This window comes from Mytilus galloprovincialis, chromosome 3 (assembly GCF_965363235.1).
Source record: "Mytilus galloprovincialis chromosome 3, xbMytGall1.hap1.1, whole genome shotgun sequence".
NCBI classification, from domain to species: domain Eukaryota; kingdom Metazoa; phylum Mollusca; class Bivalvia; order Mytilida; family Mytilidae; genus Mytilus; species Mytilus galloprovincialis.
In genome coordinates this window covers 39,064,228-39,080,767 of record NC_134840.1, presented here as the reverse complement: position 1 = coordinate 39,080,767, position 16,540 = coordinate 39,064,228, and the positions used below count along the sequence as shown (strand labels likewise).

At 32.7% G+C, this 16,540-nt stretch overlaps 1 protein-coding gene across 3 annotated transcripts in view; it reads right to left on the bottom strand.

Moving 5' to 3' along the window:
• LOC143067892 (protein unc-79 homolog) overlaps positions 1-16,540 on the bottom strand; it is a 67,117-nt gene that overhangs the window by 22,931 nt on the left and 27,646 nt on the right. For 2 of the 3 annotated variants that reach the window (XM_076241501.1, XM_076241503.1), the window contains 13 exons: positions 14,328-14,485; positions 13,926-14,107; positions 12,743-12,923; positions 11,647-11,820; positions 10,696-10,734; positions 9,644-9,754; positions 7,892-8,010; positions 6,339-6,392; positions 5,760-5,842; positions 3,753-3,795; positions 2,959-3,141; positions 1,952-2,099; positions 2-258 (listed from right to left, as the gene is read on the bottom strand). In XM_076241501.1, the coding sequence (XP_076097616.1) occupies positions 2-258; positions 1,952-2,099; positions 2,959-3,141; positions 3,753-3,795; positions 5,760-5,842; positions 6,339-6,392; positions 7,892-8,010; positions 9,644-9,754; positions 10,696-10,734; positions 11,647-11,820; positions 12,743-12,923; positions 13,926-14,107; positions 14,328-14,485 (1,732 nt within the window). The remainder of the gene's footprint in view (position 1; positions 259-1,951; positions 2,100-2,958; positions 3,142-3,752; positions 3,796-5,759; positions 5,843-6,338; positions 6,393-7,891; positions 8,011-9,643; positions 9,755-10,695; positions 10,735-11,646; positions 11,821-12,742; positions 12,924-13,925; positions 14,108-14,327; positions 14,486-16,540) is intronic. The other variant, XM_076241502.1, reaches the window with a different exon arrangement.

The window sequence follows — 16,540 nt, the reverse complement described above, 5'->3', positions numbered from 1 at the left end:
CATTATCCCTGGCTGGTTCCATGTTTGGTTCACTGTACTCTATCAGTCTCCTTGGTTTCCTAGTAGTTCTTGTTAAAGGACGTTTTGGGGTTTCTACAGCTTCCTCAATCACCTGTTCTCTGATTGGAGACACTTTATCACCCTTCTTAAAATGAACAGCCCCACCATCAAAGTTAACAGTATCATTTAGATTTTTAGGACTTGATGGAGGTGTATCTGTTTCCTGGATGTTTTCTAGGTCATTCAGTTTACTAGGCTCTGAAAATACACATCATTTATAGATTTTAAAGACTGCTGTTGTTGTAATATGTATTCACAAGAATTGTTAACTCCTTCAATGTGACTGTATACATTTGTTATTTTTTTATTTTATGTCTATTAGTTTATTCAGATTAATAATCTTCACACTGAATCTGGCTTAGTTGCCTAATGCAGCAAGCACACTTAATATTGCAGATCTCTTATTGAGCCCTCAGCTGGTTTAAATTTTAAACTAGAGGCTCTAAAGAGCCTGTGTCGCTCACCTTGGTCAATGTGAATATTAGACAGAAGCAGATGGATTTATGACAAAATTGTGTTTTGGTGATGGCAATGTGTTTGTACACCTTACTTTACTGAACATTCTTGCTGCTTACAATTATCTCTATCTATAATGAACTTGCCCCAGTAGTTTCAGTGGAAAATGTTAGTAAAGATTTACAAATTTTATGAAAATTGTTAAAAATTGACTATAAAGGACAATAACTCCTTAGGGGGGTCAATTGACCATTTTGGTCATGTTGACTTATTTGTAAATCTTACTTTGCTGAGCATTATTACTGTTTACAGTTTATCTCTATCTATAATTATATTCAAGATTAATAACAAAAAATAGAAAAATTTCCTTAAAATTACCCATTCAGGGGCAGCAACCCAACAACGAGTATTCCAATTCATCTGAAAACTAGAAGGCAGATAGATCTTGACCTGATTAACAATTTAACTCCATGTCAGATTTGCTCTAAATGCTTTGGTTTTTGAGTTATAAGCCAAAAAACTGCATTTTACCCCTATGTTCTATTTTTAGCCATGGCGGGACATCTTGGTTGGTTGGCTGGGTCACCGGACACATTTTTTAAACCAGATACCCTAAAGATGAAAGTTTGGTTTAATTTGGCCCAGTAGTTTCAGAGGAGAAGATTTTTGTAAAAGATAATGACGACGGACGACAGACGACGGACGCAAAGTGATGAGAAAAATTCACTTGCCCCTAGGGCCAGGTGAGCTAAAAATAGAGAATGTGTCCATGGTACACAAATGATGCACCCACTTGCATTTAATGTTTTAAAGGGTCATAACTCTCAAACGGTAAAAGTGACACTATCAAAATTCGTAGTTGATCTTAGTTTTGTGTACAAGTCTCATAACAATTGGTAGTGGAAAACTTTTATAAAAGTAAGAGAAAGGAAAAGAAATAAGTCTAGATGAGTAAAAGTGACACCACCAAAGTTGATCAGTGTTTTGTGGTTATAAGCATTCAGTTTAAGTTTCATAACATTTGATTGAGGAAAACTAAAGTAAGACAACAGAAATCATTTCGAGATGTCACGTAGACAAGGGTAAAACTTAAAGCCCCATTTGCTCCTGCTACATCTTTGCAAAGTACATGGCATTTAGGAATAAGGGCATATATCAGAATGAAGTGTCCAGTGAGGGGACATGTTTCAATGTAAATTGATACTTTTATGACTATCACACCAAAAATCGGTCAATATAAAGTACAAAGCAGTATATATTGATATCAAATTAACATGTTATCATCCTGGATGTTTTTTTGAAGTTAAACGTTGCACAATTTTAAATCTTTAATAAATCGATGCTTACACAAGCAAGATAAGAAAGGATAGACACCCTTTAATGACTTGCATATGCTCCTCAGTATAAATCCTTCCTAATAAAACCTTTGACTCACCTCTACTCCTCAGTATGGTAGGACTAGGTGGTATAAACCCTTCCTCATGTGACTTTTTACATCTATGATGCTGAGCATCTACTGTATTTATGACAATTCTTATCAATGTTTGTATAATGGCTGATACAGGAGAGGTATAGAACTGATACTGCAAAACAAATAAATATGTGATGTTGTATATTTCTGCATGAATTCTATAAATTTAGCTCAATATTTATAAGGCAAGTCATCACGCTTATCATTATCTCTTTTTAACGTTTTCCTATGAGTGTTGACATGTCTTCATATAAAATCATATCTTTTATGCTAGACAATATACATGTATCTGGATTCTAGATGGTCTCCAACAGCCCTTTGTATTTGGACTCTTACTAATACAGTTTTTTGAGACTATAAGTCCGCTTGTACAGGTTTCATCCCAGTGAACATTTTGACAATTAATGTGTCTTCAGTGATTCAAAAAGGATACATTACCATTTAAGAGTAATCATCTATCAAAATTACATTTCTTAATTTAGGAAAAACCTCACTAAAATTATCAAAAATATTGTTAAGGATCACTAGAGAAAGTTTGTTATTCAAAACATGTAAAACAAGAATGTGTTCCCAGTACACGGATGCCCACTCGCACTATCATTTTCTATGTTCAGTGGACCGTGAAATTGGGGTCAAAACTCTTATTTGGCATAAAAAATAGAAAGATCATATCATAAGGAACATGTGTACTAAGTTTCAAGTTGATTGGACTTCAACTTCATCAAAAACTACCTTGACCAACAACTTTAACCTGAAGTTGGAGGAACGGACATACGGACGCACGGATGGATAAACAGACGTACAGACCAGAAAACATAATGCCCCTCTACTATCGTAGATGGTGCATAAAAAAATTTGTGATATATTCACACAACTTGACATCAAAACATTACAAATGTAAAAGATTAACATTTTTTTCTTTTGTATTCTATTGTGACTATTGTAAAGGTAGCCCCTTTCATTGCACTTACTTTATACAATATAACTAGTAGTGTAGTCAGCCATGATATCTGTGTATGAGGTTCCAGGTACCACAGCGTATAGTTAGGAGGTTGGTAATCACTGGCATATCTCTGAGGAGATGGTCCATGCTGTAGCAGAAGTAATGTTATTGGAAGGATCTGATTTCCAAGTTTGAAGTTTCGATCCAAAACCTATAAACATGATAAAGTTTGAGTAAAAAATCAGTCTTTAGAGGGAGCATATTGTTTGTCTACTTGCAATACAAAACTCACAGGATTGCTTTTCAACAGATAGGTCAGTGATAGATCCAGAAGTTACTTTATTATAACAATAAGGACATTTGTGTTTCCATGCTTCACTTATCCTTATTATTGTACATCCTTTTTTAATCATGATTCTCTGGTGTAGAAAAGTGCTGATTATTGTTTAGACTGAATACCATTTTTTATCTTTAGCTCATCAATAATTATAATGGATAGAATACAATGAGATGACAGATAAGATTTGTTTCTGTATTCAGTATGAAGGATTTCATGAACTTATATTTGTTTTTTTTTTCTGTTTTGTAAACAATATTGGTTATAGGATGGTAAAAAAAAATTTAATTGGTGTGGCTTTATTAGAAGATATTCAACTAGTGTTACTTAAATCTAAATTCATATAAAAGACTTCGTTTTTAAAAGAAATTCTGACAGCACTATATTGATACAAGTCTTACTGAATTATTCAAAAACACATACAAGGGATGTTGTTTGTTTTTTATGGGTTTTCCTCAAAGATTTTGCTCAATGAATAAACTTACAAATGGAACTCCACTCAGGAAAGAATTAAAGACGGCTGATGTTCTGAAATGAGAATCAATATGACATTTACATTTCTCAAGTTTATAGGAAACACTTAATTTGAGCAATTTTAACATGATATTTATTTACAACATATAACTTATGTATGTATAATGTATGGTCATCATTTTATTAATGCCATAAAATAGGAAGTATTTATGAAATGAATAAAATTTTAGAAGCAATGTCTGGTTAGGATAGGGTTTTATTTGGTATAATCTGTTGATCTGTCTAATATTTGTGGTCATGCCTGGTTTTAGTGATGGTACAGTAAAGGATTTCTCTGTTAACAAACCTGAGTTTATGTGGAGGTACAGTAAAGAATTTCTCTATTAAACAAGAATGTGTCCATAGTACACGAATGCCCCACTCGCACTATCATTTTCTATGTTCAGTGGACCGTGAAATTGGGGTCAAAACTATAATTTGGCATTAAAATTAGAAAGATCATATCATGGGGAACAAGTGTACTAAGTTTCAAGTTGATTGGACTTCAACTTCTTCAAAAACTACCTTGACCAAAAACTTTAACCTGAAGCGGACAGACGAACGGAGGCACAGACCAGAAAACATAATGCCCCTCTACTATCGTAGGTGGGGCATAAAAATCTATTAACAAACCTGAGTTTATGTGGAGGTACAGTAAAGGATCTCTCTATTAACACATCTATTAACAAACCTAAGTTTATGTGGAGGTACAGTAAAGAATTTTTCTATTAAACAAGAATGTGTCCATAGTACACGAATGCCCCACTCGCACTATCATTTTCTATGTTCAGTAGACCGTGAAATTGGGGTCAAAACTATAATTTGACATAAAAATTAGAAAGATCATATCATGGGGAACAAGTGTACTAAGTTTCAAGTTGATTGGACTTCAACTTCTTCAAAAACTACCTTGACCAAAAACTTTAACCTGAAGCGGACAGACGAACGGAGGCACAGACCAGAAAACATAATGCCCCTCTACTATCGTAGGTGGGGCATAAAAATCTATTAACAAACCTGAGTTTATGTGGAGGTACAGTAAAGGATTTCTCTATTAACACATCTATTAACAAACCTAAGTTTATGTGGAGGTACAGTAAAGGATTTCTCTATTAACAAATCTATTAACAAACCTAAGTTTATGTGGAGGTACAGTAAAGGAATTCTCTATTAACACATCTATTAACAAACCTAAGTTTATGTGGAGGTACAGTAAAGGATTTCTCTATTAACAAATCTATTAACAAACCTAAGTTTATGTGGAGGTACAGTAAAGGAATTCTCTATCAACACATCTATTAACAAACCTAAGTTTATGTGGAGGTACAGTAAAGGATTTCTCTGTTAACACATCTACTGACAAACCTAAGTTTATGTGGAGGTACAGTAAAGGATTTCTCTATTAACACATCTATTAACAAACCTAAGTTTATGTGGAGGTACAGTAAAGGATTTCTCTATTAACACATCTATTAACAAACCTAAGTTTATGTGGAGGTACAGTAAATGATTTCTCTATTAACACATCTATTAACAAACCTAAGTTTATGTGGAGGTACAGTAAAGGATTTCTCTATTAACACATCTATTAACAAACCTAAGTTTATGTGGAGGTACAGTAAAGGATTTCTCTATTAACACATCTATTAACAAACCTAAGTTTATGTGGAGGTACAGTAAAGGATTTCTCTGTTAACACATCTATTAACAAACCTAAGTTTATATGGAGGTACAGTAAAGGATTTCTCTATTAACACATCTATTAACAAACCTAAGTTTATGTGGAGGTACAGTAAAGGATTTCTCTATTAACACATCTATTAACAAACCTAAGTTTATGTGGAGGTACAGTAAAGGATTTCTCTATTAACAAACCTGAGTTTATGTGGAGGTACAGTAAAGGATTTCTCTATTAACACATCTATTAACAAACCTGAGTTTATGTGGAGGTACAGTAAAGGATTTCTCTATTAACAAACCTAAGTTTATGTGGAGGTACAGTAAAGGATTTCTCTGTCTGGTTGTAGCCCAGCAGTATATTCAAATGACGTAATACAACATTCTACAAAAACAAAACATACAGATAAAAAATATATTGTAAATTTTATTTGTTTACATTACTGATTAAATGAATACTTATTATACAAATTTAAATTACGCACTCTTGTCATGAATGTTGTATGCCCAAAATATTGTAGGTTAATGAAATGCAGATTATAAAAGCACAAAGACTTCCAACAGTTAATTGTATTTATTCAAATACATGGTTTTTAATAGTTTTAATCAATGCAACATGTTAATTAAAATATGAATCATTTTCTGTGTAAATGTGTTGTTCTTTTGAGTTTAACCATGGTTACAGAAGGTTTTATGTTGATCAATCTTTAATTTTCTATATATTTTTTTGCAGATTATTAATCTTTTTTGATGCTTTTTTGTCCTCATGAATGTAAGGCTTTTGATTGAACCCATATACCCTTTTGCTGTTTTATATGTTGATGAAATGTATATATTTATATACTAATGATACAATCCTCCACAAACATTGTTTAGAATACCTGTGTTTTCATATTACTCTTGTCCTCTTCATTTATATCACAGCTCACCATAAACTACAAATATACAAAAATAGAATTATGTACTTTTGATATAACATAGATTTCCTAACCTTTTTGGGGATTGATGGTGGCATGATACTTAAATCCCTAACAGGTTCCATATGAGGCCTTTTTTTTTTAATTAGTTGGTTTACGGACAACTAGTGTCAAAGGTTAGGGTCGGAGGAGGTAAAAAAAATAAAAATAAAATAGCAATCTTAGATTTTTTTTTTGTTCACGTATAACTGTTCTGAAAAATTTGAGTTGGAGGAAAAAAAAAAAAAAAAAATGCTGTTCATTCATGACATTACAGGGGTTGAGGAGGAGAAATAGTTTAGCTCTTATCTTGATATGCTTTGCATTTGATGGATGGATGGTCAATTGTTGTTTAATGTCTAGTGGCTAATCAGATGCATAATTAGGATGAGAATATGATAATGAGAAATGAAATGCTAAACTGACACACTGAGCCAGAATTTAAATGTGGTAGCTCACAAGGTAACAGTTCCCCCAAAGATATGTTACCTTACCCAAACACATTATTCTGACTCCTTTAATAATTGCAATTGCAGCGTGCTTGGCGAAGAAGCATTTACATCAACAAATATAATTTTTGCCCCAAAGGACGCAAGCACTTCTACGGGTGTACTGGTAGGGGTGTCTGCCCTAGTTTTGTTTGGTGGCGAAACTGTTTGTACCTTGACAATGGCAACATTTTCATCAGCCATATTGTCGAATATGGCATCGCCGATTGTTTGCTTAGGTTTGCATTTGATAAAAGTGCTCTCAGTACGTTGACCATCAAAGTTAATATTCAACTGAAAGTAGATGAAGCCGTCAGACTCCATGGTCCTCCCTCGTTGGGTTTTTGAATTCATCTGCGTCATTTCGAAGCTTTTCAAAATACGCCGTTCACTACAAACGCTTTATTGACACAGACAAAACGTTTTGGAACGCCTCGGATTTTTTTATTCACAGCACTCGAAAAATCGGGTCGGCGGAATAAAAAACAACACGAAATCAAAATTTTAATTTTATTTCACTTTTAAACAAAATCGGGTCGGCGGATCCGTAAACCAACTAATTAAAAAAAAAAGGCCTGATGAAGACATAATCTTTGAATCAGTTTAATTGAAGTCTGGAGCTGGCATGTTAGTAACTGCTTATCTACTTCCACATTGACTGAGACTTCTTTTGAACCAAGTTTTACTGTGGGTTTTGCTATGTGTTTATTTAAACCATATTGGCTAGAAACATAAGGGGAGGGTTGATATCTCACAAAACATAAATAATCCTGTCACATTTTTGTGTATATTCCTACGCAGGAACATCTAGCCTTTGTTGGTCTTGCATTTTTATGTTTCAGAGTTTAAAGTGGCATCCATTTTGCTGCACTTGTACACATCATTGTTTAGGGTCCAGCTGAAGTCCACCTCATAGTGAGATGAACAACATCTTTAACATGTTGTAAAGTCATAGATAAGAGTGGAAACAAAACTCAAACACTTCCAAACCTTCATGAGAAGAGCTACTAGTTGTGAAACTGTATCCCTATCTACACCATCCATATCCATAGCCTTCTGTAACAATGCTGTAAAATTACTGTCCTCATCAGAAAACTCCTTTAAGTTTCCTGAGAAAAAAAACAACATAAAAATTACTGTTCTGATATTTATGACCGATATCATTGCACTCCTTCTTGTAGGAGTTCTTAGCACATCTTTTTGTGATCACTTTTATATGAAGCCTATTTCAATAGTCATGTTTGTTTTTGATTGATAGGGATTTGACAAAGCTTCAACACACACTAGGTTTAATGTAGCAAAGACATCATTAAAACATTATAATATTCATAAATGTAAAAAATTCATATCGAATTCTCATCTCGATTTAATAATTTGGATCTCCCATAAAAATCTGCATAAAAAATACATAATTATAAAAGATTACAATCTATTTCAACAACATTTATTTAGAGCAATAAGCCTCAGTCACACCTTAATGGATAGCTCAAACGGATGCCTAACGAATAACTTTTTTCAATCCATTCATGTCTGTTAGACGTACATTCTTATCAGTTAGACGTCCGTTCATATCGGTTGCATGTCCGTTTAGCGTACATTTTATCTGTCTAAGTTCGTTCTGTCTGGTGGAAAATTTTGAGCATGTTCAAAACTTGGAACGGACGTCCAACAGATGAAATGTCCGTTGAATGTCCGGCAGGCGTCCGTTTTGTACGGTACTCGTCCGCTTCGTTTCCATTTTGTATCCGTAACGTGTCCTTATACATCCGTTGAAGGTCTGGCAGATTATTCACCAACGGACTTCTAACAGACGTCTAACGGATGTTGAATGAATGTGAAACGGACTTCTACCGGACGTATAACAGATAAAAATGGATGATGAACGGATCTGAAACGGATAAATGCCAATTGAAAATGTGGCGTCAGAAATGCCATTTAGAACTCTTAAGGTTAATGAATTCTGATTATTCATAATCGATCTTGGAGTAAGGGCACGTCTTCACAATCAAGCAGCTCTAATTCAGACCAGACACTGCCCTTTGGCGGCATTTTGAAGAACAAACCACAACCAGTTACACAGAAACATTTTGAATATTTATGCTATTTACATGTTTTATTATTGTCGCCTTTAATTTTTCTGTATATCTTGTTCATCCGTTTTATCTGGTACGCTTCCGTTAGGTGTCTGTTTTATGCGGTACTTGTCCGTTGGGTGTAGGTTTGACATCCGTTCTGTCCGGTACTTTTCCGTTTCTCGTACGTTGCATATCCTATGCGTGTCCGTTATGCATTTGTTACGCTTCCGTTTTATTTGGTCAGTATATCAACGGACTCCCAACATATAACAATTTTGTCAATGGACAACTTTAATTTTCATCCGTTGGGGGTCCGTTTGTGCTATCAGGTAAGGTGTGACCTAGGCTATAGTGAATACAGATGCCAGATTAAGGAGAAATATTTCATTAATTTAAAAAAGATTATCCAGAATAGTTACAAAAATAGTAAATAGCTAACTCCATGGACATTATGACATTGCAACTTGTGGAGCAGGACCTGTTTACTCTTCTGGTATACCTGAGATTAATACAATTTGTTTATAGGGTCAATGTTGCTCAGGCTTTTGTGTCCTGTGTAGCATTTTGAAGACAGTGGTTTGTCTTTCTGGCCATGGTATTGCCTTTTTTTAATATGAATAAATATAAGTTAACATACAAAATAATGTTTGTTATTAAAAATACTTACCTGGAAACACATTACTGAAAGCCCCAAAATTCATCTTAGTCATTCTCCTGCCAAGGTTAAAATGAGGAGCTGAATGTTGTCTAATACAGGACTTTTGTCTCTCTAAATCAACTGTAATATATTGTAAACTTTAATTTGAAAAATAATAAACAATTTTATTTTTAATTTGGAGAATGTTTTATAACAAGATTCATCTTGAACTGATATAAACAGAAAGATGGTGAGTGACAATTTGAATTGAACTACTTGGCAACTATTTACTTTCAGGCAGGTGGAATGATTCAATATATTTGCTTCAACTTAACAACACCAAATAATTGAACAATTACCAAAAGCTAATAAAGATAAAATACAATTAACTGAAAGTCACTGGCTAAACAAATTATTTAAACTTGAAATAACCGCATCAGGATGAAGGATCTACCCTTTTGATTGAAAAATTAAAGAAAGAATTCAGAGCAATATCGAGTTCTACAGTTTTATTAAAACTTTTCTAAATTACAGCTCCTATTAATCATCAGTGAGTGGTTGTGGTTAGTATTATCTGTATTTAAACTTGTCCATTCATGCAGCTCATTTCTGACAACATTTTTGTCACAGCAACACAATCAACAATGTGTTTAATAAATTTAGAACAATTCTCCCTTATTCCATACTCATAATACATGTATGATACAACAATAGCTTGTTGACAAGGGAAAGTTGAACTGGTATGGACAAAGTAATATGTTTGACATAGCAGTATACATTTGTCGATATATTGAGGTTAAGATATATAGTATTGAATTTACATGGTACACTTTGACAAAATGATGCATAACTTTCTTGCATAGATATGTTAGTATTTAGTGATCATTTCATACTTTCATGATTATTAATCATGCAATTGCTGCTAATATTGTTAATAAAATAAAAATCGTAGCAAACAAATAAAATTATGTTTTAATAAATCTGTAAATGGCCATCTGAAGAAAATATTGATTCAAATACTGTAGAGTACATGTGATTTTCATCTGAGATGTAATGTTAGTTAGTCACACTCACTAACTTACAATATTCTAGTAATTTACGTCTACGCTGTGCTAATTTCTCTGAAATATTTATTGTCATCTATGAAACAATATACAGATATGCTTCCTTGCTATATCTTATAACAATTGTAATGCGACGAATTGCATGCCAAATTTTAAAATAACAAAACATTGTTAACAATACAGGTTCTAATATTAATATTCATTAAATATAAACATGAAGTAATCGACAATTACACTTAATATGTCCTATTCTGTATCAAATAATGAGTGGAAAAAATCTTATGCTAACTTTAGTCACAGTGACCTACTTCTATTTGGGCTCTGATAAATCTTAATCTACATGGAAGGGTTAATGATCCCATATTTTAGTGTCAGAAACTTGCAATCACCAAAATATTAGGTCAATAATCTCTGAAGCTAGAAATCTGGTAACAATGACCTACTTTGATTTTCAAAATGTTTTATTTATTAATCTAATCGCCTGATGCCAACTCTTTGTTGTAATGTACATATTGTTTTCATTGAAATAAAAGTGTAGAAGATGCCGTGGTTTTTGTAACCAAAAGACAAATTGTTTTTGTTTTGAACATTCAGATACAGAAGTGTCTGTTGAAATTTATCAATGAGTATCTAGAAAAATAGAAGTATGATTGCAATATCATTTTTGTACCTATTCTTTACATTTTTATAATCTTTATTTTCTTGGAGTCTTCTTAATCATTTAACAACCGAACCTTATATTGTTTAACATGCATGTTTGAGGTTTTTTTTTGCACTTTTGTATTTATTTCACCATTTATCTATCTGTAACTAGATAGGGTATTATTTATATATAATCTAAAATACAACTGTTATCAAAACTGACTAATAATAACTTACAGGGAGCATATTGAATTATTTACTTGCTGAAAAGAATTTACTATACAAAAAATAACAATTCTTTGCTTAAACCTCTATGACAGAACTTACGTTTAGGTGGAGCTGTTCTTGTGACAAGATGCATGGGAACAGATACAGCACGTCTATATGGCGGTTTACAGCTCTGACTTACAGAACGTATACTGTCTGTCCTGGCAAGAGCAAATCTGGCACGGTTTAACTTCTTTAGAAATGATTCATTTTCTCTATCAGCACTAAATATATCTAAAACATAAGAAAGGAACAATCAAATTTACATATGAATATAACTTGACCCTTTTTTACAGTAAAAATACAAAATATCATGTGTTGTGTTATATCTGTGCAGGCTTTTCTTTGAAGTTCTAATAAAAACAGATAGAGTAAATATTAGACAATTATGTTGTTCTCCATTTCCATATGATTTCTATTAGATAAAAACACACTAAATGTTTCAGAAGAGAATGCTTTGCATTTCAATTTATACCCATAAAGAATTATGTGCAATACAAGATTAAAGGAAAGATATTTAAAACAGTGCAAAGTTTTCTTCTTTTGTGTACTGGGTTTTTGCTTTTCTGAAAAACAAGAATGTGTCCCTAGTACACGGATGACCCATCCGCACTATCATTTTCTATGTTCAGTGGACCATGACATTGGGGCAAAATTTCTTATTTGGTATTAAAATTAGAAAGATCATATCATAAGGAACATGTGTACTAAGATTCAAGTTGATTGAACTTCAACTTCATCAAAAACTACCTCGACCAAAAACTTTAACATGAGGCAGGACAGATGGATGGAGGAATGGATGTACCAACGAACGGAAGCACAGACCAGAAAACAAAACGCCCATAAATGTGCCATAAAAATTGGGATTTAAAAGTTTTCTTTTTCTTTTTCAAACAGTGATTATCAATCACAATTTACTTTCAATAATTTTTCTTTTACCTAATAAAAATATATTCACAATGCATATGATATGTAAAGCTTTGAATACAGCCTTAAACTTTATAATTATTCAGTTTTACAGCATTACAAAACATTTGAGATTGTGCTAAAACTTTCTTCTAATGAGAAACTTAAATTCCATTATAAACAATAAAGACAAAAGTGAAATAAATCAATTTCATGACATGATATGGAACAAAAAGATAAATATAATCACCACTGTTTTCAAGGTCAATTTGTGCCTCCAAGGACAAAGTATCTAATCTGCTTAGAAAAAAGTCCCATGTAAGAATCTTGTCTTCTTTTAGAACATTGGATAATAGTCTCATCCTCTGGATAATCATTATTCTGTCACTAATCACATGGTCAAACTGAAACTCCAGACATCGGCAAAGACACTGAAACAGGAAAAATTACAATACATAAAATCCACATATCATTTTTATTAGCTAAAATAGAACCTCATAAATATAGTATTTATATTATCTGAGATTGTTTACAAAATAGTATGAAGCAATTTTTTTACAAAAAAGATGAAAGCATAAAACTTGTTCACACGATTTAGCTTGGTAAGTGTTATATTAAGCCCTTAATATCAAGTCTACAGATAAAAAAAAGTTTCAAGATAATAAACAGACATGTAGGAAAGTGAAATGTAACTTTTTTTTCAAAAGTTTATAATAAAGCTTTGACATTCACATCTCAAATAGTCCAAAAATAGCGTTGTTGAGGAATATGACATAATTGTCTTGATTCAACCAAATTTAAGCCTAGGAAACATAGAGTGCAGGCTTCGACAAACTAATTCAAGTCAGATGTGCAAATTTAGCTCTTCCTCCTTCATGCTGCATACTTGACAGAAAGGTAACTTAATAAATATACAAATTGTAACAGAAACTAAAGGTTTTGTAGACAGCAGTGATAAATATACTGCTGAATGTTTAAATTTTGTGAGTATCATATTTTGAGAATGAAGAAACTTTTTTTCCAGAAATACTTGATTTTCTAGTTATAACTATTTCTGCATACAAGCCTTTAGAAAAGTTGTTTATTGAATACTAAATGTATTGTTAATCTTAACCCAAGAAATCCATGAACATAAATTCCAAGGTATAGTACACGGATGCCCCACTCACACTATCATTTTCAGAGGACTGTGAAATTGGGGTATAAACTCTAATTTGGCATTAAGATAAAAAAAGATCATATCATAGGAAACATGTGTACTAAGTTTCAAGTTCAATGACTTCAACTTTGTAAAAAACTACCTTGATCAAAACCTTTAATCTGAAGGACAGACAGACAGACAGACGGATGGACGGACTAATGGACGCACAGACCAAAAAACATAATGCTCATAAATAGGGGGGAAAAAAATTTCTGAATTATTTTGTACTCACTCTGATAGATGATGTTTTGATAGTCTCCAGATATTGTACTGCTCTCTGTGCCACAGCAGAATTCATATCCTCTAAGGAACCAATCAGTAAGCAGAAGGCATGAGCTAATGCTGTTTGTAATACTTGGTTGTGTGAGATAGAATCTAAATCTAGCAGTCGACACAGAACTGTCACTTTCTCAACTGAAAAAGATAAAAAAAACTACATTTATCATATGCCTCAATTTTTTTGCCGCTTCTTAGCTTTTTAATGAAAATCATCCAAAAGCAGTATTAGTCATTGTTCAAATATACAGTTCAATGAATAAAAACACATCTTTATCAATGAATAAAAAATAAAAAAAGTTTGAATTATGTGAAAAAGTATCATTAAAACATTCCAGTATAATCTCTAAGTGTATACCAGCAGCAAATCTAACTCTCCAGTCTTCACTGGTATATGCATCTTCAACTATTTTCCAACAGATATCAGCACCAGTAGGTAAGGTCAGACAGTGAACCAGTAATGGCACAGCAATAAATGCCAGCTGGGAATGCTGAGCTATCAAACATTTCCACAAGCTACAAAATATTACAGTAAATTAGGTGTCATAATTTTTAATACAAATTTCTAAGTGGTAAAACAGTCAATTGAATGCTCTTACTTGATGCATTTATATTTTGGCTGAACTTGCTTAACCCTTTCACTGATAGCTGCCCAAACAGAAGCTATTCCGAGACAATGGCTTCCCTGGCTACTATTACTCAAGTGGGAGATCTTCATAATAATTGTCAATAAAACTTGTTTGTAGTTATTTGTGTCTTTGTTTCATTCACTATCACCATGTTCACAGTTTTGTTCATGTTTTGATAATTTTTCTTCATTAAGTATACAAATTTTCAAATTTTCGGCATTAACTAGGTGAAATTCTCAAAATTCTGCTCTTTGACCCCAAATCGTAATTTTTTTTACCCAAAACGGCAAAATTTTGAAAAATTTAATGAGGCTGTACAAATTCCTTACACTGAACGATGTCCATTCCAAGTGTTTTGTACATGAAACGACATTTTATGTAAAAAAAAGTATACTAGTTTGGCTTCAATTCTTCCATTTTCATTAAAAAAAAATGTTCCCTCAATTCTAATTCTCGTAAATTCTGTAAAATTCCTCCGATTTTGACACGGTTTTCAACAAACAGAAGCGCCATGTTAACACTTTCATTCAGGGAATTCAAGAAAGAAAGATAACTCATGTTTGCACTGTTTTAAGCGGGAAATATAAGAGGTATTGCGATCCTGGTAAAACGGGACTCATCGTCAGCTGTCTGCAGCGTTAATCCGGTAAACTGTGACTCATCGGCAAAAGGGTTAAGGAGGCTCGCGGGTACAAAAATTTTAGCAAAAAATTATACATTTGCTTTTTCATTACAAATTTAATCAATTACACTATTAGTTATTACTTTAGGATATGGTACAAAAATCAACCCAAAAAATTTATTTGGTTTGGCCCCAGATAACTTTTAAAATATCTATATCATTGAAAAAGCTCCAAATTATCTCCCTTTGGTGCAAAAATGACATTTTTTGATATTAAAATTAAAATATCTTTTTTAACTCATGGGTGAGCTATATTTTTTTATTATTGTTTTCAAACAAGCCGTACATAAACTAAATAATTGTAAAATTTAAGCGATTTCTTTAATTTAGTTCTTTTTTTATTTCGAAATTATCTCTATTTTCTCTTATTAGTTCAACAGAACTAGAGGCTCTAAAGAGCCTGTGTCGCTCACCTTGGTCAATGTGAATATTAAACAAAGGAAGCAGATGGATTCATGACAAAATTGTGTTTTGGTGATGGTGATGTGTTTGTACGTCTTACTTTACTGAACATTCTTGCTGCTTACAGTTATCTCTATCTATAATGAACTTTGCCCAGTAGTTTCAGTGGAAAATGTTAGTAAAAATTTACAAATTTTTTAAAAATTGTTAAAAATTGACTATAAAGGACAATAACTCCTTAGGGGGTCAATTGACCATTTCAGTCATGTTGACTTATTTGTAAATCTTACTTTGCTGTACATTATTGATGTTCAAAGTTTATCTCTATCTATAATAATATTCAAGATAATAACCCAAAACAGTAAAATTTCCTTAAAATTACCAATTCAGGGGCAGGAACCCAACAACGGGTTGTCCGATTCATCTGAAAATTTCAGGGCAGATAGATTTTGACCTGATAAACAATTTTACCCCTGTCAGATTTGCTCTAAATGCTTTGGTTTTTGAGTTATAAGCCAAAAACTGCATTTTACCCCTATGTTCTATTTTTAGCCATGGCGGCCATCTTGGTTGGATGGCCGGGTCACCGGACACATTTTTTAAACTAGATACCCCAAAGATGATTGTGGCCAAGTTTGGATTAATTTGGCCAAGTAGTTTCAGAGGAGAAGATTTTTGTAAAAGATTACTAAGATTTACGAAAAATGGTTAAAAATTGACTATAAAGGGCAATAACTCCTAAAGGGGTTAACTGACCATTTCGGTCATGTTGGCTTATTTGTAAATCTTACTTTGCTGAACATTATAGCTGTTTAAAGTTTATCTCTATCTATTATAATATTCAAGATAATAACCAAA